General features: G+C 36.4%; 1 protein-coding gene across 2 annotated transcripts in view; it reads left to right on the plus strand.

The window, feature by feature from the left end:
* Window positions 1-17,171, plus strand: part of Lipi (lipase I) — a 44,187-nt gene extending 27,016 nt beyond the window's left edge. For both annotated transcript variants that reach the window (XM_050148931.1, XM_050148932.1), the window contains 4 exons: window positions 107-214; window positions 1,726-1,837; window positions 6,853-7,029; window positions 15,682-17,171. In XM_050148931.1, the coding sequence (XP_050004888.1) occupies window positions 107-214; window positions 1,726-1,837; window positions 6,853-7,029; window positions 15,682-15,760 (476 nt within the window). In that variant the 3' untranslated portion in view covers window positions 15,761-17,171. The remainder of the gene's footprint in view (window positions 1-106; window positions 215-1,725; window positions 1,838-6,852; window positions 7,030-15,681) is intronic.
* Window positions 17,172-25,102: the final 7,931 nt, after the last annotated feature.

A 25,102-nucleotide genomic window follows, 5' to 3' on the forward strand; every position in this document is an offset into this window, starting at 1 on the left:
ATCTATACTTGATGCTGTCCAGTGACATTTAAGAACTTTGGTGATTTGGAGAATTTGTGTGCTACTTGATGGAATTCAATTTCTGTGCCTATTTCTTAAATCTTAGGTAACAAAGCTAGACCTTGGTGGAAAGAAGGTTTGAAGAAAAAAACAGAAGGGTGGCCTTTCAGGACCCTTGCATTTTTGGATACTAGCAGCAAAAATCCATTCTGTGGTAAGCGGTTAGAATTTCCATAAATGAACCATTATGCTCAAGCATATGTTATTTAGGGATAACTGAAACCTTCTTTATAATTAATCTTTAAGGATGAATTTGTCTTACTTTCTAAACCTGTCAATTGAAGGGTCAAGTTACTTACTTTCAAGCCCAACAGTTGGAGAAGTGTAATAAGGCAGGCAATGTCAATCATGGGGGGAAAAGATAGAAAGACAATGTAGTCAATATTCCCAAGCCATTTTAGAATCAACCCAGGCTAGCTCCATTTAGTTTCAAGCCCTAGTTGGTCATGATTTCTGCACTCACATCTGCATCCTTTTGATGTTCTTCTCCTTCTAGCCTACTTCTCCAGCTGCTTTCTTCATCTTTTCCTCTCCAACTACTTCTTGCATCGAAACTTTATTTATAGTTCATAATTTCAGTTTCCTCCACATGTATGTTAACTTCTCCATCTCTCACTCTTCATTATTAATATCTTTATTTCTAAAATAAAACCTACTGATGACTTTTCAGTAGTAATTTTGGCCAATTATTTTAAAAGCTTTAGTTTTTAAGCATTGTTTGTGGTTTTGTGTGTATGCTTGTGTGTGTGTTTGTTTATGTGTGTGTGTCCACACTCATGAATGCAAGTGCTCATAGACACCAAAGGCATTTAATCTCCCTGGAGCTAGAATTACAGGCATCGGTGAATCACTTGACATGTCTGCTGGAATTCCGACTCCTGTCTTCTGCCAGAGCTCTATGACTCCTAATCATTGAACAAAATCTCTCTAGTTCACTGTGAGCCCTTTTGTTTTGGAATAGCACTTCCCTGCATGTATCTACTTGAGGTATAACAGCTCAGTAGGCAATGAAATGATGATTAAAGTTGGCAAGCAAATTTAGTTGTATTTATTAATGAGGTCATTAAGAGACTTACAATATTTAAATATGTCCTTGAAAAAAAATGTTGTCTTATGTTATTTTTCTATTTCATTTTATGTTTGCAGGGAAGTTATAATGTAGTGTCAATTTAACCAAATTATCACTGTCCTCAAGACTGATGATTGACTGGCATGTTTTTATTCTTCAAAATATGACTTTTTAAATGTTTTCTATAATGATGTGACTCATAGTATGTTTGCCACAGTTCAGAGCAGATACCACTCCCAAGAATAGTTGGGCAAAATAATCTCTAGTCAATAGGGAGAAAAAAATTAGAAAACTTAATGTTTGGTGTTGCAGAAGTTAGGATAGGTGTGGTGGATGTGGGAAAAGCTAGGGGTGAGGATAAGTGTGGTCAGAATAATGTTTCTGAAATTCTCGAAGAATTAGGAAATATATTTTGGAAATAACCCAACAAGAAGTAGAATGCATTTTCCATTGATTAAATTATTCTCTCTTAAATTTTTGTTTGCATAAAATATGGGACTATCATGTGTTCTTGTGTGCATTTCTTGCATTTGTGACAAAACAAAATAAAGTTTGTAATATAATATGAATAATATTCTGCATTTTTTATTTTGTAGCCTATTATTTTTCTCTCAGTATAGTTCCTTATAACAAAACTGTGAAGGATGGCTCAATTTCATTTAGTGTATTAAGTAAGCATGACCAATTTTCATATCCGAGGCTCTATGAGTAAGTACCACTTTTTACTTACTTCTTTGAGAAATTAAGTGTTTGCTTATTTGCAGATCTACACATGGTTCAGTAGATAATGCAGAATTAATTTTCTAAATGCATAGGCTTACATATCATGTTTACCCATCATGTTCTAGTATTTCATTCTATGGGAAGACAGTGAATAAGTAACAGGCAGCTTGTGTTTCACAGCTCATGGTCACAAATGTTAGAGGAACAGGAGGAACCATTTTTGTTACATATTTGACCCTCAATTCCAATATTCATCCTCACGATCTTGCTTGCTCACTTCCTCCAGATTTTATGAAATATGATTTTTGCAGTGTTGTAAATAAAAGTACAGTGACATCTAGAGAGGCACAAATTTAACATTTATAAAACTCCACACTACAAAGCTTCCAAATATATGTGGAGGTATTTTTTTCTTCAATTCAAAATGAATTTATACGTGTATATGACTGTATGTACATGTTTCTAATGTTACTTAAACGTCAAGTTCATTTTCAGCTCAAGTTTTCTGAAAATCTTTTTAATCTTAGATAAATTCTTAAAATTTTTTCTCTTAAGCCAAAGAATGATATAAAGGTTTAAAATTAACTGCTTCCAATGTACTGGTTTAACCACCTAGAAAGGGAAACTGCTTTCATGTCTGCTGATTAAATGAATAATAAACTTTATTTAGCTATTAATACTGCATAAGTTGGCTCCAATCTTTCCTGTTATTGGTGACTTTTGGGTTTTCAGGAGTCACAGTTGTTATCTCCAAAATTTACTGTCTTTGCAGCTTAAGTAATAATAACATGAACTGGCCAATAAACTAAATATAATGTGTGGTGAGTCTTGGGTCTGAACATATTGTAACGTACAGATTTATTCAGTTGTCGTCTATGAGCGAGGAAAACCTCCCTGACTGGAAGCAAGTTTAGTTATCAAACAACGGTAACAGCCTCCTTAATGTTACAGTGATATTAACATTTAATTAAAAATCTGCAATGACATAAAAAATATAGTACATAGCCAAATCACATAGTAGATGTGATATATGGAACACAGAAAAATTTCAAATCTTGGAATTTATGAAGAAGATCAAAAGAAAAAAGTTCATGTTGACAAAAAACTGAAAAACTTCATAATGAAGTAAAGCTAAGAGTTTCTGTCATGGCTGCTATGATCATTCTCAGAAATGAAATACTATGTCAACAACAGGAAAGTAAAAATTGAAATAAATATTTTAATACTTCATTACATAACTATAACTTTTAAATTAGTAAGAGTCATTGCAGATGACATGGAAATGATAGTGTAAAAGTAATTTCTCTTCCCATTTTCACCTTTTTTCAGTCACTCAAAAAGATATAGAACATATATAAGAATTTTATTCTAAATTCCTTACTTTTATCAAGGTCCATGTTTCATTAAGAGAACATTTTGCCCAAGCTTGGACATTGATTATATATTGTATGTTATAATATCAACTGCGGCTTAGTAAATAGTTCATTAATACAGATCTCTTAAATTGTAAAAAGTTTTTGGATATATTACACACACACACATATAGCCTACTGTTTATTCTTACCAGAAATATACTGTTTGCTTTTAAATTAACTCACTTATCCAGCACATAACTTATGAGTAAACATATCCAGGTGTTATAGGGACATCTGCACACTTAAAAATCATGTTATTGTTCAGAAGAGTCACAAAAGACTGGTGAAGGCTAATGCATAACTGAATCTGTGTGGTGAGCTGCAGGATAGATTAGACTTAATGTGCTGTCAGAAGGCAGAAAAGGAGTAAACACATTTGAAAGTAATACAATTCCATAAGCAAACTGGGAAAGGTTGCTTTCGGAAGGCTCGGAGAAGACAGAGTAGTAAACTTATAAATAGCACGTAGACCAACCTCCTAATACAGTTGCTCCAATTTTTTCCAGTAGGTAAGGAAATTTGTTCTGATTTACTTTGCAAACAGGGAAACACTGTGAAATAGTGATGGATTTTGCTCATAATGGATTCAGTCCACAAAGGGATAACATTATGAGGACATGTGTATTTATGACAACATGTCAACCTAAGCTTGGCTATTGTTTTTCTATTAGAACTATTTGTCATTTGAACTTTTCTTTGAACACTAGAAGAATGATAGTCTTGAAAGACCATGCATTTCCCATTCAAGAACTGAAATGGGAATATTTGCTCTTTATGCAAAATGCCCAAGATTATACAGAAAACACTTAGAATTACCTTTGACTATTGCACATATGAATGTTGAACTTTTGTTTGCATTACACTTCCTCTACCTCTTCTTCCCCCTCCTGATCCTTCTTCCTGTCCCTTTCCTCCTCCTCTTCCTCCCCTCCCCATCCTACTCACCTGATCTCTACATGTTCTGTAAACACTCTATGCTTTGGTTCATTATTTTATTAGTAAATTGGACTTAACTGGAAATGTACTGGCTCCTGATTTTTGTACAGATTGCTGTGGTGTGGTTACTTTTTTTTAAAGTCACTTAAAAGTGCTTGGATTTTATAGTATGATTTGAAGTGTAATGTTCTATAAATTCAGGATTTTATTTATTTTTAGTATATTGATTGTGCATATTCGTGTGTGTGTGTGGTGGGAGAGGGGTACAAATGCTACAGCGTGCATATGGAGGTCAGTGGATATATCATGGGTTCTCAGTCTCTGCTTCCATCATGTGGGTTCCAGGAGTAAAACTCAGACTGTTAGGTATGGTAGGTTTTACCCACTAAGCAATATCACCCACACTCATGGTAGGTAGATGTTCAGATTATGGCAGTCCATCAGATGAATGATGGCGAGATTAAAGGAAATTTTAGAGTCTTCAGAAATGGCTATTGTATTTGAGTGATAGACAGAAGAAACTGGATGGGTTCAGTGGAATAAAAACTAAGACCAAGAGAGAACCTATAGGTTCTAAGGATTCCAAATTTATGTGTGACAATTTATCTAAATGGGAGAATTGAGAAAGGCAAAGTAGTATAGAATAACTTCAAAGTTTGAACTGTACATCCTCAAAAATATTCAAAATAGCCAGGCGATGGTGGCACACGCCTTTAATCCCAGCACTCGGGAGGCAGAGGCAGGTGGATCTCTGTGAGTTCGAGACCAGCCTGGTATACAGAGCTAGTTCCAGGACAGGCTCCAAAGCCACAGAGAAACCCTGTCTCGAAAAACAAAACAAAACAAAAAATTAATTCAAAATGCCGTTCCATATCTAATCATTATATGTGAAGTAGAGTGTTTTCTACGGGATGCATCTAATTTAATCATTCAATAAATATTTGAATATTTGGATAGAGTACACTGGCAAGGAAGCATGTGGAACAGTGGCTATATATATATATATATATATATATATATATATATGATTTTAAATTAAAGCATATATAAAGCATATATTGTAGTATATATATACACTAGTATATATACACAGTAGTATCTATGTATATACTAGTGCAGCAGATAGACTTTAAATTAAAAGTAAAACCAAATTATGATAGTTATCATTCTTTCAGATAGTCTTTAAGGATTGTTTACACTGCAATAGTCTGAAGACAGTGGGGAGAGTAAGAATTTAGAGACTGAGGGTGATAGAGAGAAGGGAAGAAGGAAAGTAAAAAGGAGAGGGAAAAAAGAGAAGAGAAGAGAAGGAAAGAAAAAAAGAAAGGAAAGGAAAGGGGAGGAGAGGAGAGGAGAGGAGAGGAGAGGAGAGGAGAGGAGAGGAGCGGAGCGAAGAGAAGCGAAGAGAAGCGAAGAGAAGCGAAGAGAAGCGAAGAGAAGAGAAGAGAAGAGGAGAAGCCCTTGATAGTAAGAAAATAAGAGTTCAGGCATTTGGAAACCCTAGGGAAAATGTGAATTTATAGGTGGCATTGCTATCTGAGTTTATTGCAGGGAATCTGAAGAATCTGGATATGCTCTTTGAAATACATAAGTGATATACCAAATGAAGTTATATTCTGGGGGAAAGTGGGTAACTCTGCCAGGGTGAGAATAGAGATGAACTTTGAAGTGAATGGTTACGTCCTTTGGATAACCTAACTTCTGTGATGAAAAAAAAGGGATAACAGGGCACAGGCAATTCAAGCTTGGTCGGAAATGTTGGGGCTTCCACACCAAAGCTGCCATTTTGTTCTCTGTTCTACATAGATCCTTGTCTTTGTTCCAGCACATTTTGCCGCACTTTTTTCTTCAATGAGGATTTCCATGCTCTTTCCTTTTATCTAATTCCTTCTGTTTTCTTTTCCCCATTTGCTTCTTTCTTCTGACCCAAATCTTGTGGTCTCTCTGGTCCAACTTGCTTAGACCCTTAATTTTAGCTTCTGAGAGATGATTTGGACAAAACTATAATGCCAGGAATTATGTTATAGATTCATATTTCTGCCACACAGAGATAAAGAATTGAGGAAAGGAGTAATAAACAGGATTTAAAAGTATGGTTTTACACCACAAATGATTAACTAATCGCTTTGTGATTTCAAGAAAGCAATCTGTATGATTTGAACCTAACTTTTCTTGATATGACCATTTTTATAATATCATTAAAAGGAGGTTACAGGCTAAATAAAGTCCAAGTGTGTGGTTTAAGCCTTGTTACTATCCTTGATACATTGAAAGTGATCATGAAATTATGTTTATAAAATAGTACTTTTCATTTTAAATCTCATTATTTTATTGATATTTTCTTTAAGGAAAATATTCTAAAATGTGTTGGTGAATAACATTTTTCATTTGAAGTTCTAGTCAACTGAAGGAATTGCAATGGCTGAAGAATGATCTATAAAGTCAAATACAGCATAAACAATCTTGAAGAAAATATAATTTTCTACATGTTCATATGGAGATGCATACATCCTCACTGTTATTTTATTCTGTCTTGTCTGACCTCTGCCCTATAAAATTGTCTTGTGTTTCATTAACATTGCACTTATTTTAGAAAAGTATGTTTAAGTTTATTAATAAACTGAGAATATCATTTTTTTCCCTGCTTAGGACGAGCAAACCATTTGATGATCTTAAAGAATTCAAGATCCTTGCTCTGTTCAAAATAGATATTGTGAACATTTCATGCATTTATATCACATACATGCCGTCCTCAGGTTCTTACTGTTCCACATGCCAATACAAATTCCAGAGTCTCATGTTAAAGTCACTTACCAATCCAGAAAGGTAGGAACTCTAAATTTTTATTACAATATTTTGTCTTAATATTAAAACTGCTCTTTATGTTTTGGCTAAGTATTTATGTATGTAAATGTTGGTTAATTTTATTATAAAAGGATCTCAAATGTTTAAAAAAGACATAAAATGTATTTTTTTTATCTTGAGTGATACTTATGGTAGTTCATAATTACATTATCTGAGCAACAAAAAACATATAATAATTTCAAAAGGTATTGGTAAGGTTGAAATTGACACAATATAGTCCTAAAAGATCTATAAATATTTTCCTTTTTGCTTGTTTATTTTCAGCTCCAAAACAGTTTATTTTATGAGAGTTTAAGAGAAAAAGAATAGGACAAGAAAGCTGTAAATCTCAGTAGCTGTAGCAAGGATTGAGGCAGAGAAGAGAATAAGGAGAGAGAGAAAGAAACCCCGTTCTTTAAGTTAGGGAGGACAAGGTTTCAGGAGGGATTCTTGACACCATTGAAAAAGTCAGGCACTGTTCTACATAACTACCATTCCACTGTTGGATGAATGGATACAGAGGAATCATGGGACTTGCTGACCAGCTAGGCTAGTCCACACAATAATCTCCAGGTTCCATAAGACATCATATCTTATGGATGTTTTAAAATTAATAAAAAGATTAATTTAGAAAATGTTAATTTAGAAAATGATAGGGAAACACCATCTTCTGGCCTCTGTAAAATTATTTGCATTTAAATTAGTTTCTAACACTCTTCGGTGGATGTAGTTGAGTTCCATATATGTGTGTGTACCATGTATGACACATATGCACATGCTTCTATGTATATCCTATGCATAAGTACATGCACCACACATACACACATGCATACATGCTTATCCCACCTACATTCCCATAATAAAAGAAGTGGTTTGTAGATTGATTGTAATCTCTTTAGTTGATTGTAATGTTTCTACTTTAATCCACTTTACACACAGACACACACACACACACACGGATCTCAACTCTCTTTTATGAAAGTGCAGTATAGAAGATTAGTATTTATAGAAAGTAAGAACAAGAGCAATATATGATTATATATGTCTAGTGATATATAATGCCTGTGTATATGTGTATGAGTGTGTGTGTGTGTGTGTGTGTTGAGGCAACAGGTCAGCCTTGGATATCATTCTTCAAGCGTCATTCACATTTTGTTGACGAAAGGGTCTCTCACTGGCATCAAAGTCATAATCCCTAGGAATCTCCCTCTCTCCACCTCTTCAACGCTGAAATTGTAAGAAAGTGCCATTGTACGAGCCTTTTTATGTGACTGCTAGGGATGCAGTTCCGCATAATTGTGTTACTGACTGACTGAACTGCTTCCCAATCTGAGAACAAGCATTTAGATCAGCTCTACATCCACAGAAGAGTGTTGGAAACTAATTTAAATGCAAATAATTTTACAGATTTTATAGTATGATAATATACATACATCAAAAGTCAGTAAAATGCTATTATAGAGACAAAAGACAGTTTCTACCATTCCTGTGACTGAAGTGCATGCAAAAAATATCAAACCAGTAAATATCTAAGCAAGAACATTTACCTTTCAAATACGTGGTTGGAGCAGAATGTCATATCTTGAAGGACAAGCTTTTAAGTTTTCAACTACATTTGATTTGGTATTTATTTTTACAATAAAAACATGTTCCATTAACTAATAAATTTATTCATTGTAGACTATTTGGAAAATTTGTTTCATAGGTAATGTTTCTGCTAAAATAGAATTATTAATGTTTTCTGCTTTTCCATCAACATTTTCTCATTTCATTTTTATGCCGATATATGCTGCATAAAACTCAGTCATAAGTAAGAAATAGGACAAAGCCATTCATATATGCTCCAGTACATAAAACACGTGTGTACGGGATTTTCTTTTCCAAAACCTAAACTATGGATGGATTATGATTATTTACTAGATTTATAAAAGTTGTATGCAATTCTTTTGACTCAGAAAAGTGAAAATCTAAAATACATCTGGGTATTTAATGAAGCTCTCACCATCATCTTCTGGCCAGAGAGAGAAATGCAAAATGATTCTTGGATGAAAGTATTCTTATGTTTAATTGCCTAGGTAACTACTGTAATCATCTAGTCACATTCCTCTTTAGATATGTCCACAGAGATAATACAAAGTCAGTGAGAATTTGGACTGTTCAGCTATAGGAGATGTGTGCCACAAAGGATGTGATCCACTTTACTTTGCACACCCTTGATGAGTAATTTTATCTCCAAAAGTAGTTTGATAGACACCAGCCAGAACCCCCTCTCAGCCACTCCAAGTAAATTAGTTCTTTGTTTTGAGGGACTAAGGGAAATACATAGAAGAGGTGTGACCTTCAATGACTTCTGGAAAATTCCTTGACTGAAACTGTTTAAAAATTTTAATATTAAATATTTCTGTTGGTGTGTATTTGCATAGATATGTATTGAGTAGAAGAATAGAACTTAATATCACAAGCAAAAATTTAGAATTCACCAAAGGTTATTGGTTCTGTTTTTCGATTATCAGCTCAACTCTGACGTCACCTGCTGCTGCTGGCTCACATTTTTCTAGATTATTATATACACAAGATTGTAGGTCATTGTATGTGTGTAAGTTTGCACTTATCTCTTGCCTCTATCAGTGAAATTTATGAACGAATAGGCTTTCATTGTAAAAGTTTTACACACCTCGCTCATCCACTCACCACTTAAAAGACATGGGCTAACAATTTTGTTTCCTATGAGCAAACCTGGAATTCTATATGAGCTTTTATGTTACTATAAAGTGTCATTTGTCTTCTATAGGTAACTAGAAATAGGGTTGTTTGGTCATATGTTGTGTCTTAAACTTTATAAGAAACAGTCGAAGTGTTTTTCAAAGTAAGTATGTTTTGCATTTTGGCTGGCATTAAATATTTATTGCTCTTCTGGCAAGTGTTCTTTTACCATTGTCTTAATTACCTTATATTACTGTGATAAACACCATGACTAAAGCCACTTAAAGAAAAAAAAAAGCATTTCAGTGGGACTTGCACTTCCAAGGGGATAGGCATCTATCAACTTAATGGCAGGGAGCAGAGCAGAAGGTAAGAAACAAGCCTTCCCCAACAAGGCCACACCTCCTAGTCCTGGCCAAACTACCACCAACTGGAGACTAAGAATTCAAGTGCCTGAAACCTCTGGAGCCACTCATTTAAATCACCACAACCAGATTGGTTTTAGGTTTTGTTACGTTATTGCTGCTTGATTGGTCTCTTGCTTTTTTCATTTCTACTTTTTTAATAGGTATGCAAATATAGCTTGTTAATTTGCATTTCTCAAATGGCAATGATGAGGTCATCTCTGCTCTTGAATTTACACGTTTAACCAATTAAAATTAATGACAGTGTATGTTAATTCAAGCTTTGCCTTTTTGTATTTTATTTGTCCTATTGGTTCCCTGCTCATTTATTTTAAAAATCTTTTTTTTTTTATCAATCAAGGAGTTATAAAATTGTATTGCTTCTTTATATGAATTTGCAAATGGTTCCTTTGGAGTTTATATTAAAATATTTAGTTTACAGAAATTTACCTTCAAGTGATTTTTAACACTCTACATAGGAAACTATTACAGTACTTGCTTTCATTTTTCGGTAACATTTTTGTGCTGTTGTTGGCAAGCATTTTTCTTTCGAATGTCCTAAAACATACTTAATGAACTGTACCATTTCTGCTTAAATTGTCATTAAAAAAATGAAAGAGACAATAATAATTAGAGACATGGCACATGTGTGTGTATATAGTATATGTGTGTACATATATCTTCAAGTGTGAATGTGTGTGTTTGCTCATGTTTGTGTAACCATGTGTGTGAGTGTGTCTTACAATGGCTAGAGATAAAATCAGTGAATCAGTTTTCCTTAGTCACTTCTGTTTTTTTTTTTTTTCTTTTTTGAAGACATGGTTTTTAATTGAATGTAGAACTCATGATTTTGTTCTACAGATCTTACAGCTATCTCCAGGCCTTCTCTCTGGCACCCATCACCCCCAGTCCTGAGGTTACAGACTTGTACTCCAGTGCATGGTTTTTACTTGGGTGCGTGACTTCAAAGTTTCATGTTTGCATGGAAAGAAGGTTTGCCAAGTGGAACTTCTCAGCCCCCTTTAAAGATGCTTGTGCTGATGATAGGGGCATCTTTTTATCTGCTTTAACTTACTTTCTAGTGTGGTTTCCTTAACATTCCTTCTACGGTGCCTATATTGTTTGTGAAGTCCAGTATGACCTTTTGAAAATTCCTTATGTTTTCTTCATCCTGAAAGATAATATTTCTGGCCATGTCAGAGGAGTAGCAGGTGGCAGCTTCCTGAGTTCAGTCCACTAGAATACAAGGCTCTGATGGGAGAATCTCAGATAAGCAAGGCCCTGAGGGCTTCGCTTCCATAATAACTCTTGCTACTTCTGTGTCTTTACATGGTCGCCGCTGCCATTTTTCTCTGGTATCTGTCATGATGTGTATGGACGTGGAAGTATTCCCACTGCCTTTCATGTAGTATGAATAGCTTATGTAAATATTCAGTTCTACTGGGCGTTTTTACCTGTGGGTTATTATGAAGATGATATCCTCTTAAGCTGTACTGTTTAATTGAAGTAATGATTTAATCAATAGTAGTGATGATTTTGATAATTAAGGATTTTTAACAAATGTGATAAGGGATTATGATAGTGGTTAGTTTAGTGGGAAAATTGATATAGGTAAAGATAGATTATAGTGTTATCCCTGCCCGTGATAAAGCAAGAACTGCAGAGAATCGAAAACAGGAACAAGAGATTGTCAGTTAGAACTTCCAGGTCCTTCTTCATGAGTCCTATAGATTGTGGCTGAGGTTACTGATTAGGTTACTGATAAAGGAAAACAATTGAGCCCCAGAAGCTAGGCTACCTCAAGTTCTTTTAATCTTAATGCTGGGAGACGTGCTCGGGGGTTTCAGTGTATATCATAGCTAACATAAAGCTTTAAATAATGTCTTAAGGTTAGGTTAAGATGATTTTGTTAATGATTTGAGGTAGAAAATATTAAGAATCGATTTAAAATTTAGACAGAAACACTTTTAATAGTTGATCAAGGGACCCATTGAGGTCAAAGGACCAAACAAATGGCAGTCTGGCTATTGCTGGCTGATGTGCCTTTCCTGCTAGGATAGGTTGGTGATCAAAGGTGATGATGAGAATAATAAAACGAGCCAGGCGGTGGTGGCGCACGCCTTTAATTCCAGCATTCCGGAGGCAGAGGCAGGTGGATCTCTGGAGTTCAAGGCCAGCCTGGTCTACAAGAGCTAGTTCCAGGACAGGCTCCCTCCTGCCTCTGTTTACAGCCTGTCCAGGGGCTTGCAGGCTCTGCATCACCTCTTCAGTTTCTCTGACCTGCTGAAAGGTTGCTGTTCACTAGCTCCCTAGGTGTGATCTTGACATGTTAGAGATTGTGTGTGTGTGTGTGTGTGTTTCCCTTTTTTGCTGGCCCCAGAAAGACCTATCCTTCAGATAGGTCAAGTCCTTAGTTCACTGATTCCGTGGATCCTCCTCAATCCCTGAGCAGCTGAGGGCTGGTCCCCACAGTAGAAGTTCAGTGTTTTCAAAGGTTGTTTCTTTGTCTGTTGCATTGATTGTCCTGAGAAATCTATTGCTATCCCTTCTTTGCTTATATAAACAACTTATTTTCTTATGGAACTTGTTTTATTTGGAAAGTCACTATTTTTTTTAACTGAGTTGGAACAGTTAAATTACAATATGTCTAGTAATTTTATTCACATTTCTTATATTAATATTATGAATGATTAATGATAACATTGTAGAGAGTAATAGCTTTAAAGACTAACAGGCAGAAAAACATTTCTTCTATGAAGGAATTTTATAACAGAATTCTTGTTTTTGAGGTCTATTGCTCACGGACCTGCAGATTGATAGTTTGCTCTTTTTCTTTTTAAAATAAGATTCCATCTAAAATTTCACCTAGACGAATTTATTTTTGTTTCTGAATCGCTTTTTCCCTTTTCTATCTTATTTGGGTATACCTATTTCAATGTTTGTTGTTGTACTAGAACTCACCAATGCTTTCTTAATTTTCCTGATTACACTTTCTCTCTGATCTAATTTTGGAGAGTTTGGGCTGCTATGCTTTGCTGTTTGCTGGTCTTTGCTTCTACACTGTCAAACAGTTGTTAGTTCTGTGTAGCACAGTCTTCAGTTCATATATTGTTTTTGTATCTGGAAGTATGATTTGTATTTTTACAGCTTATGTTTGTGTTTAATTTTTTGAGCACATGAAATGAAGGATAATAACTAATTGAGTGTGTTTGTGTTGGTTATCACATTTGTGCTAATGTTGTGGGCTGTTTTAATAGGTTAAGTCTCTTCCTCATATGGTTCCATCCTCTGCTTCTTTGCCTGCCAGAAAATTACTTACAAAGTCAAAAAGACAACAGCCAGGGCCACAAGCACTTTGTTATTCAGTTATTTTCACTCTTTTGGTCCTGAACTTCAAACCTTGGGCTCCGGTCCTGCTCTGCTAATGCTCTCCCACTGAGCTTTCTCCATATCTTGCCTGGTTTTTTGGGATCAGATGCTAGACATTGTGTGTCTTTTCATATTTACTGCCCTGTGCTCTACAAATATTTTTATGAATGCAAAATTTCTGTAAATATCTTCAGGGCTGGATTTTAATAAGCAATAAAACTACTTTTGGGCAGATGTTCTTTAGAAGGCCTGGAGAAATATTTAAACTAGCTTTATTTACTTTCACCCTTTAAGCACAACTTATCTACCCAGGGAAATGTAACTTATGAATTTATCCCTGTCTGGCAGTTAGGATCAGGTATATCTCTGTCTCTGTATTAATGCTTAAAAGTATTTCTTTAAGTCATTTTACAAAAGAATGTTAGAAAATAATGTGATGTATCACACAAACATCTCAGAAAGATATTTAAAAGAAGAAAAATATATTTCTTATTTTTATTCTAATTATGTATTGCAGTTAAAAACTAGATTAGGTTTAACTTTAGATAAAATCTTTAAATTACCTTTGTTGTTATTAAGTATTAAGTTTTTTTATCAATGTAATATTGTCCTTTGTGTTAATCTGTAATAAGAAAAATAGTAAAAATGTACACGCAGTCTGGGAAGGCACTAAGTAGCTGAGGTAGTTTTTTCCTTTGTGGATCTGACACATTTTTAATACGAAAAGAGTGGGAAAATGAGGCACAAGAAAATCAAATATCGAAGGTGTATATTATACATAAATACAGCCAAACAGAGCAGGAATTGGTGCAAGTGTTTGAGGGATGAAAAAGAAAAATCTTTCCTTAACTTTTGTTTAATTTTTAAAAAGCTTTACTTTTATTTCACCTGTATTTGTGTTTTACCTATGAGGTGACCTTGCATTGTTTGCAGGTGATGCCTGCAGATGCTAGACAAGGGCGTGGAGGACCTGGAACTGTCCACAGCTGTTATGTGGTTGCTGGGAATGAACCCCCAGGGTCCTTTGGGAGAGCAACAGGTGCCTTTACTGCTGAGTCATGGCCAGTCCCTAGAGGCGCAGATTAGGATCTGCTGCCAGTATCTGAAAATTTCTATAGTCTCTGAGCAGTACCAGTTCACAGTTACCGGACCACAATGTGAAAATGGCAGTTGTGAGCAGTCTTTAGTATTTCAAATGGGGAGCACTGTAGTATTCTCTTTTCATTCGCATGAAGATCGGTATTTACATTTTATATGCAAACATCAAATTTATGTCTTCTAAAAATCAAGAAATTCAAACAAAATCTGCTCTTTAGTATGTTGCGACGTTGAGAGCTGTCGTGATTCATGCCTGTGGTCCCTGAAAATAGAGGACGAAGCAGGTTTAAAGTGAATTCAAGGCCAAATTGAGGTGTGTAACAAGACAAACAATCACCACTCCGTAGTGCTTCTACCAGGCAAGGAGGTTGAGAGAGATGAAACTCTGGAGCTTGTTACCAAAACTAAGATAATCTGTATGGTTGATCTGATTACTCTTGATTTAATAACCGTTGATTAAAAAAATGTTTATTTATACCATGTTTTATTTTTCCATCCATTTTTTTTTCAAGTTTTTCCAAACGTTAACAGGAAAATAAGCAACTGGGCAAGATGCTGGATTAACTCTAGTGGTTTGATCTCCAGCGCTGCATACATGTTCTTATTCAAATATACACTATGTTACATGGTGTTATTTTCAAATTTAATTGTAAGGAATGGTGAACTGGGGTGGAAGCAAAGAATTTAGATGAATGATGTTTTATATGTTAGTCTCTGTCCTTGGGGGCAGTCATGATGGAGGAGCTATTTAGTTAGTTTAAAGTTGAATTCGGGAAGGGGCTGCCTCCAATAGCACTGTCTATGCTATGCAGTGTGACTATTCTGTGATGAAAAGAGGCAGAAGTGGAAAGGGAGAGTTCTTTTCTTTCCCACGAGCACTATCTCTGTGCCATGCCAACACAGATGAGAAAAGGGGATTCCGTTCTAAGGGATCCTTCTAGCGCCGCACTTTTGGAGAACCGGCTCATTTCAGATTTAGACTTTTCTAATTTTGCATGAAATGGGAATAAATCTTGCTACTTTACTAATAGCTGTTTCCCTCTTTTCTTCTCTCTCCAAGACCACCAGCTTGTAAGTATGATTTTGTACTTACGGAAAGAAAAATAACAGAACTTCGACCAGATACATGTAAGGTGTGAATGCCTTCTTTGATCCATTTCAAAATCCTGGGCCAAAGGATTTGTCCACTGCAATAATGAAACCAGCATTGTTTTAGAATGAACTATTCAATCTGTTATTCAGGTGTATATATATGTTTTTTTTAATTAAAAATTTCCACCTCCTCCCTGCCTCCCCTTTTCCTCCCCCTCCCCCACTCCCCACACCCCACTCCCCTCTCTCTCCCTCTCCAGTCCAAAGAGCAGGCAGGGTTCCCTGCCCTGTGGGAAGTCCAAGGTCCTCCCCACTCCGACCAGGTTTAGGTAGGTGAGCATCCAAACAGGCTAGGCTCCCACAAAGCCAGTAAATGCAGTAGGATCAAAACCCAGTGGGTGAACCCAAAGGTGTATGTATTTTAACACATTTTGGAGATTCAAGATAAGAAAATATAATATTCATATGATAAAAAGCATTCTGAATATATTCTAATGCTGTTTGTTTTCCCTTATCTGCTTCCTATATACATTTTAAAATTGAGTATTTATATCTTATTCTAATCAGTGAAAATGTTAAAAACATATTTTCTAAAGTGAAATAGCAAGTTTAGTGCTTTAGAGTGGAAGAAAATCAATATCACTGTACCTCTCTATTGTAAAAAAAAAGATTTTTAATTTGAAAATTTATTGTTTAGTGAAATAAGTTGGATTAATGTGATCCTTGTTAAGATGAATATTTTTATGTGCTTCAAATAACAATGTTGTGCTACTGTGTCAAATAAATTAATAATTTATGAATGTATGATACTTAAGATGAAATCCTAAATCCATAACTTAATGACTTTAAGTAGATTAATTCAATTTATTGTATTTTTAAGTTCTCTAAGAAACATTTATGAAATTTACTCAAGTAAACTACAAATAGCGTCTGTTCACCATGATGATAAAAATAAAGATGATTATAGCTAACAGTTGCATAGATCATTGTGCCGTTGGAGCATATTAACCCATCTAACTATGTAAAACCACGTGAAACTAGTCTTACATAACAGATGAAGAGACGCCAGCAAAAACATGCTGAAGACTCATGTGTAACTCAAGTCCCATCAGTGATAACTGGTTACATGTCAATCATCTTGTTAACGTCTTTCATCAACTTTTTAGTAATGTGAGGAGTTAGATTAATTACCACTGTAATTTGGAATGCAATCTAAATTTCCGTGCATTCTCCATCTCACTGGGTTAATCAAGGCCCCTCCCTGCCACAGAATGTCTTCCTTGAGTCTCTGTACCTCTGTAGTTTGTTGTTATAGGCTACTGAAGGGGAATGCCAAGTAGAGTCCATACTGATGCTCTTTGTTGTGGTTTCCTTTTCTTTTTTGTTTAATTGTAGTAGTGTCTTAGTGTCTGCAGTTGATTGTCTTCTTGTTATGTACTCACAGGATCTACTATGTGTGTGAACACCACCTCTGTCTTTCTCTGTTTCAAAATGTCTGCTTAGTGTAGTGTAACTTGACCAGCCAGACTAGAGTGTGACCCACACAGTGTCCTGTTTGGACATAATCACATCTCTTAAGTAGGATGTAATTAAATTCATTTTAACATTAAAACTTGTGTGTGTGTGTGTGTGTGTTTTCTTATGTATGTCAAGTGTCCATGCCAGTACACGGACACACACACACACATTTTTTTTGTGATTTTTGTGAAGTTTTTTGCTGATATATTAAAATTACCAATAACAAACTGAGGAAAGGAGGGCGCTGGGATTCCAATAGCTTCTTCAACATTGACCCCCACCCCAAGGACTTATCTTCCTTCTATTAAGTCTGATTTCCTTAGAATTCTAGAACTTCCCAATACCACCATCAGCTAGGAACTTCAACCTAGAATCCTACATTTAGCTGACATTTAAGATGAAGTTATAGCACTATTAAGTCAATCTACACATTAAAATCTTTACTTGCAATACTATCTCATGTACCTCTCCAAATTCTCTATAAGCATATCTTTTTAATATCCTCAGTGATTGGCTGAATAATCAAAGAAATAAAAATTGAAGGATGGGCAATATCAGAAAGACTTCTTTGGTATGCTATATAATGAATAATCAGTGAGCATTACGTAAATCTGTGAATGAGTAAATGGATGAATGGATGAATCAGAAGTCAAATCCTCTTCAGAAGCACAGGCCAATAGGGGGAGCTTGGCGCCACAAAAGTGGGATGTGACTGCGGAATACTGAGCCAAACGACACAGAATTTACTGACTATGACCATCTTGTCAAAATCAAAGAAACACATGCTGTTTCTCTGGGGTGAGCTTTTAGATTTCCCTATGAAGAGATTGCTAAACGTTACTAAGTAGGTCCAAGACAAATAAATACATTTTGCTTCTCAGGTGGCATAAACAACATCAACGAAGAACATTGGAAGGGGGGAGGGGGTCATTTTGAGATGGAGAACTTCAAAACATGAAGAGCATTTTCCTTAATATTTTATTGTCTTGTGAACATGGGGTACTTGAAAAATGAAAGAAAATCTGGAAGGTGAACAGCTGGTAATACAGATGGTGTTGATGAATTGAATTTGGATTTCTGCACTGGGGCTTACATTTCTGGAATGTTAGGCTCCTCTTGGCTCGGAGTAGAATTTTGTCTCACAGGGAGATAGAAGATTGTTTTTGCATGCAGGCTAAAAGTGCTTTTAAGTGGAGCACAAGATTACAGAAAGTGAAGACTAAATTTAAAGGCACCATTCACCCAGACAGACACATACACCTCCTGGTTTCTTCCCTTTATCCTTATCAGCAGCAATCTGTATTTAGATCAGATTCTCCCACCTACCACTTCCCCCTTGGGCCTTGGCTTGGCTGTTCTCAGGGTTAATTTGTTCCAAGCACACTCCCACCTTTGGCATTGTCTCCACTGTTAGCCAGAATTGGTGCCCCATGTCTGTGTAGTAGCATGGCTCTTGTATATCTCTGAACACTTGTCTTCCATCATGAAAAGTGTTTGCATATATCTTTATTTCAGAATTTCAATAAATACTTGGATTATTTCAATTGTTCAGCAATCTATGCCAAATTAAATAAATGAAGCAGTAATGCTTTCAAGTTTCTATCTTTTAAGTGGGAGAAAAGCGGGCAGCAATTATTATTCAGACTGGAACAAAATGTTACAGGTAGGTCTGCTTGAAGATTAGAGAGTTCTTAGAGATAATTTGAGAGTCTCGTGACTTTAAACTCTTCTGATACAAGACTTCAGTATTACAAAATTTTAGCCAAGACAAATAGAGTAATAAGTTCAATTAAAAATTAATTTAAAATATTCTCCTAACTATATGAGTTTATTTTACATTAATTGTATCTGAACAGATAAAATAATGATCATTTTAATGCCTTCCCTTAATAACATTTTAGGAAAACTAACTTTGACTGGCAAGCAGACAGCAGCCACAGCAGTAAAGATGCTAAAGTCATTACACTTTACCAGATGAATGTGTCATTAGTTTCAAGACTGCTTTTCATGGAGATTTTAAAGAAATGTATGAATGTTATTTCATTTTAAACTTTATTTCTTTTTTTTTCTTTTTTTTGGTTGGAAGACTTTTAAGGACTGCTTCTATTTTTCTTATGGGTTTTTAGGTCTATTTAAATTGTTTATCTGGACTTGATTTAATATTGGTACATGGACCCTATCCAGAAAATTGCCCATTTCTTTTAAATTTTCCAGAGTTCAGGTTTTTGAAGTATGACCTAATGAGTCTCTGGATTTCCTCAGTGTCTCTTGTCATGTCCCCCTTTTTGTTTCTGATTTTGTTAATTTGGTTATTCTTTCTCTGCCTTTTGGTTTGTTTGGATAAGGGTTTGCTTATCTTGTTGATTTTCTGGAAGAAATTTTTCTTTTTCTTTTTTTTGCTTCTTTGATGCTTTGTATTGTTCTCTTGTTTGTTTCTATTTTATTGATTTCAGCCCTTGATTTGATTATTTCCTGGTGTCTACTCCTCCACAATGGGTTTGTTTCTTTTGTTCTAGAACTTTCAGGTATTCTGTTAATTCGCTAGTGTGTGATTTATCCAACTTCTTTAAGTAGTCATTTAGTGTTACAAATTTTTTATTTTCTCAGTACTGCTTTCAGAGTGTTCCATAAGTTTGGATATGTTGTACGTTCATTTTCATTGAATTCTAGGAAGTCTTTAATTTCTTTTTATTTCTTCCTTGACCAGGGGTGATTCAGATGAGCATTATTTAGTTTCCATGTGCTTGTAGGCTTTCTGGAATTTGTGTTGTTGTTGATTTCTAACTTTAAGCCATAGTAATCCAGTAAGATACAAGTGCTTATTCCTTTTTGTTTTATCTGTTTAGCTTTGTTTTGTGACTGAGTATGTGGTCAATGAGGTGGTAAAAAGAAGCTATAGTCTTTTGTGTTTGGATAGAATGTTCTATAGATATTTGTTAAGCTCATTTGAACCCTAACATCTGTTAGTTCCCTTATTTCTGTGTTAACTTTCTGTCTGGTAGACCTGTGCATTGGTGAGAGTGTGGCATGTCAAAATCTCTCACTATTGGTGTGTGGGGTTTGATGTGCAATACAAGCTTTAGTAATATTTCTTTTACAAATGTGGGTGCCCTTGCATTTGGGGAATCAATGTTCAGGACTGAAACCTCATCTTAGTGGATTTTTCCTGTGATGAATATGAAATGTCTTTATTTATCTCTTTTAATTACCTTTAGTTTGAAGTTTATTTTGTTAGATATTAGCATAGCTACACCAGCTTGCTTGTTAGGTTCATTTGATTGGAAAGTCTTTTTCTACCCCTTTACTCTGAGGTAATGTCTGTCTTTAAAGTTGAGGTGTGTTTCTAGTATGCAGCAGAGGAATGGATCCTGTTTTCATATCCATTCTGTTAGCCTCTGTCTTTTTATAGGCAAATTAAGTCCTTTGATATTAAGGGATATTAGTGACTAGTGATTGTTAATTCTTGTTATTTTTTGATGGCAGGGTTTGTGTGTTTCCCTTCTTTAGAATTTGCTGGTGTGGGATTATCTATTGCCTATGCTTTTTTGGGTACAGACACTTCTTTGGGTTGAAGTTTCCTTCTACTACTTTCATAGGGCTGGATTTATGGATAGGTTTTGTTTAAATCTGGTTTGGTCATAAAACATCTTGTTGTCTCCCTCTGTGGTGATTGAAAGTTTTACTGGGTGTAGCAGTCTGGGTTGGCATCAGTGGTCTCTTAGTGGCTACATAACTTCTGTCTAGGGTCTTCCTGCTTTCAGAGTCTCCATTGAGAATTTGGGTATTACTCTGATGGGTATTCCTTTATATGTAACTTGACCTTTTCCCTTTAAAGCTCTTAATATTCTTTCTTTATTCTGTTTGTTTTGTGCTTTGGTATTTATGTGATAAGGGGACTTTTTTTGGGGGGGGGTCCAGTCTACTTGGTGTTCTGTAAGTTTCTTGTATCTTCATAGGTATTTCCTTCTTTAGGTTGGTAAAGTTTTCTTCTATAATTTTGTTGAATATATTTTCTGTGCATTGGAGATGATATTCTTCTTCTTCTATCCCTGTTACTCTTTAATTTGCTCTTTTCATGCTGTACAGATTTTCTGGCTGCTTTGAGTTATTACTTTGTTGGTTTTAATGTCTTCTTTGACCAGTGAATCCATTTCCTCTATTGTATCTTCAATGTCTGATTCTCTCTTCCATTTCTTGCATTCTGTTGGTTATGCTTGCATCTGTAGATTCTGTTCATTTACCCAGGTTTTCCAATTCCAGAATACCCTAGATTTTTGTTTTCTCTATTGTGTCTATTTCAATTTCCAAGTTTTGAACTATTTCCTTTACCTTTTTGATTGCTTTTTCTTGGATTTCTTTAAGAAACTTATTGATTTCTTGAATTTTCCTCAATTTTTTTAAGACATTTTTTATTTCCTCTTTAAGGGTCTCAATCATCTTCATACATTATTTTTTTTCTCGTCCTTTTCTCCTGCATCTACTGCACTGGGATGTCCATGTCTTCCTGTTATAGGACCACTAGATTCTTGTGGTGCTATTTTGCCTTTAGGTTGTTTAAACTAAAATATGCTCTGCTTCCAAGCAAGAAAACGAGTGAGTGACCACAGGAGTGGGTTTCAAGAAAACTGTGATATAGTATATTTGGCTTGAAGGAGAAAAGGGGAATTATAGTACAGAAAGGGTTGAGCGGGATGAAAGGTGGAAGAGCAGAGTAGACATATTATGTGAAGTGATAATTAGCAATTCGCAAACTTTGAAACTTCTTTTTGGTATGTACTACTACAGAAAGTTTCTAACATTTACATATAAATATTTACATATACATGTATGCATTACATATCCATGACTGGTTTTTAATTAAGCTATTCGATAAAGAGGGAACGATGCCTTTCCCAGATAACACAGATTATTAAATAAAAATGTCAGTGCTAGGTACAGATTTAAAGTTGTTGGTCAATGGGGTCTCATTGGTCTCCAGATATTATGGCCTATTTTTAATTGCTCTTGGTTGCATTCCAGAACTTAATGTTAAGACCTTATTGCTGAAGAAGCCTTGACTCATAGGATGTGGAGAAATCATGCCAGCACTGACTTGGAACTTCATTCCTACAGACTAGCTTCCTTAGTACTAGAAAGTTCTGTTTATGCAAACTTGGGAGAAAAGTGCTCAGTAATCTTGTCCAGTTGGGAAGAATATGAAACACAGCAATGACTGGCTTAGTTTCCCCATTGGTGGAATAGCGGCATTGATAGTGTAAGAATAACCAATCACTTTTTTTTGTTGGCATTTTTGATCTGTGTCACAAGACGAAAGTCTAGTCTGGTACTATTAACTGTGTTCCAAACCCATGACTACTATGTCACAGGTCCAGGGATAGAAATAAATGTGATTATTCTGTCACATGTTCATATTATTAGGCTTTTGCCTATGTTAGTTAATATCTTTAAAACTACAGATTAGTCCATTTCTCATCCAAGAAGCTCCCTTAAACTATCTGGATTTCTATTTTAAACCTCTTCCTCTTGTTCTTGCATAAAAGTGGACCTCTGTTTGTGTTCCTTTGCCCAATTACAGATCATTCTTTAGAAACATACATGTTACCATCATGTTCTCCAGAATCACACTCTTAAGGCCTTAGGACTGCAGGGAGCAAGAAGTTGTGTAAAATCATCAGAATGACCTCAGCCCACCAAAGGAGGATTTCTCATTCATCCATTTATATATTTATTATTTTATTTTAATATGTTTTATTTTTGATACATGGTTTTATTTTGTAACCACTACACACACTCCTCAGCATGCTAATAGATGGGATCACAGTTCTGAATTCACTATAACCAGGTTTGCACTCCCATTCCTCTTGGGAATTCCAATGAGTACAAAAAAGCTTCTCAAACTGAGTCAAGGATATTGTGCCCTTTTTTTTTTTTTTTGAGACAGGATTTTCTCTGTGTATCTCCGGCTGTCCAGCAACTCACTCTGTAGACCAGGCTGGCTTTGAACTCACAGAGATCTGCTTGCCTCTGCCTCCCTGAGTGCTGGGATTAAACACGTGAGCTACCACCTCCCAGCACAGTACTGACTATGTGATGTCCCTGTACATAAACTCTTGTGAGGTGACATTCTTTTGGTGTAAGATTCCTTGTCTAGAGGCTGATATTTCAGTCACTAAGGACACCATCTAATGGCTGACTTTAGTTCCATTGAGCAGAACCTCATCATGGTAGGGGGCTCTGGAGCTGGACTTCCTGTCCACCTGTCACTGGCCTCTCCTTTGCCTTTTCCCCTTGGCCTATTTAAATGAGGACTTCGACGTTACATCTTTCTTGTCAGTTTCACGCTTCATTTTTTTTTAAACCATAACTTTTTATTGACCTTTTGGGAATTCCACATCATGCAGCCCAATCCCACTCATTTCCCAGTCCCCGTGTATTTGCCCTTCACCCTTGCAGCGCCCTCCCCTAAAGGATTGCTTAAAAAGAAATAATAAAAACACAAATGAGAATGATAATTAAAATCAAGCAAAGGCAAATAAACAGAAAGCAAACAAGCAAACACAGCCCCTCATCACCCGTCTGTCATTCCCCACCTCTTCATTGCTTTATTCTTTCATCTTAGCAGCGCTGGGAGCGGTGGCGTATCATGCAGTAGACCCTTTTGTCCATACAGTTTTATTTGCAACTGTTCATTGTGTAATGTGCTGTTGGTCACGTTCAAGGCCTCTGGGTTCTGGTATACCGTCAATACTGGACCCTCACTGAACTCTTATTGCCCAGAGTCAGAGAGATCCTGCTGCTATGGTTCCAGAGGACCAGGTCCTTCACGTGCTCCAGTAGATCTTATATGGGGTAGATATTGGGGACCACTTACTTAAAGGCCCGGATGTGTGCCTGGGTGGTAACTGAGTTGGTCAGTCCTGGCCCTGGGACTCCCCCTCTCAGGTGAGGCCTGGAGCTAGGTCAAAAGCTCTCCTAGAAGGGGTGGGACCAGCTCTCCTATGCCTGCATCATCAGGGTTCCTATCTCAGGAGTGGTGAGGTCAGCTCAGAAGTCAGCTTAGCACGAACCTCATATTTCAACATATGGTTCCACACATGTTTTTTTTATGGGCTCCTGTGGAATCACAGATGACAGACATTAATAAAGACCCTGACTGCTGTAAGGTCAGAGACACAGACATGGCCCTCAGCAGCAGCTCAGGCCTGGAGGACGCCACGGTTCTGGGTAGCACTGTGACTCTGGCAGTGGCATGTCCATCTCACCCCAACATGGCCACAGGTGGCTTCTCAGAACCCGGACATCCTCGTGGCCTTCCGTGGTAACAGGGGCCAAGGACATTAATAGGGACCTCGCTGTGCCAGGCCCAGACACGGACTTGGGCAGCAGCTCAGGCCCGGATGACACTGTGGCCTCAGGTGGTAAGCAGACTACCCAATCAGTCTATTTGCCACTAACGCATCTTCTTCAGGTCTGCCTCTTTCCACAGGACAGCAATCATTCTGCCTCCTCCCCATGCCCTGTCTCTCCCCACAGCCCACCATGTATTTATTTGCTCAAGGTTTTGGGTGAACCTATGGTTTACTCTACCTGTCTAGGTCAATTGGCCCCGGAGGGCACGTGGGTGTCCTTCACCCACCCTCTCCTAAGCTCCCCTTCATGCTTTCTGGTGTGATATGCAACCTGTGTCATAACACATGCATCTTTGGCTTGTTTACCGCTGTGACCTGAGCCTTGAACCAAACACGGTGCAAAGTCAGAGGCTACGCACTGTCTGCCATTTGATGAGTGAGATCGACTGTTCTGTAGTGACCTTTCTATCTAAGGTCACATAAGCCATAGCTTCCTATGAAGTGTGCCGCTGACATTTCTAT

Source organism: Alexandromys fortis, unplaced genomic scaffold (genome assembly GCF_014885135.2).
Source record: "Alexandromys fortis isolate MF-2015 unplaced genomic scaffold, M_Fortis_MF-2015_v1.1 scaffold_4, whole genome shotgun sequence".
NCBI lineage: Eukaryota > Metazoa > Chordata > Mammalia > Rodentia > Cricetidae > Alexandromys > Alexandromys fortis.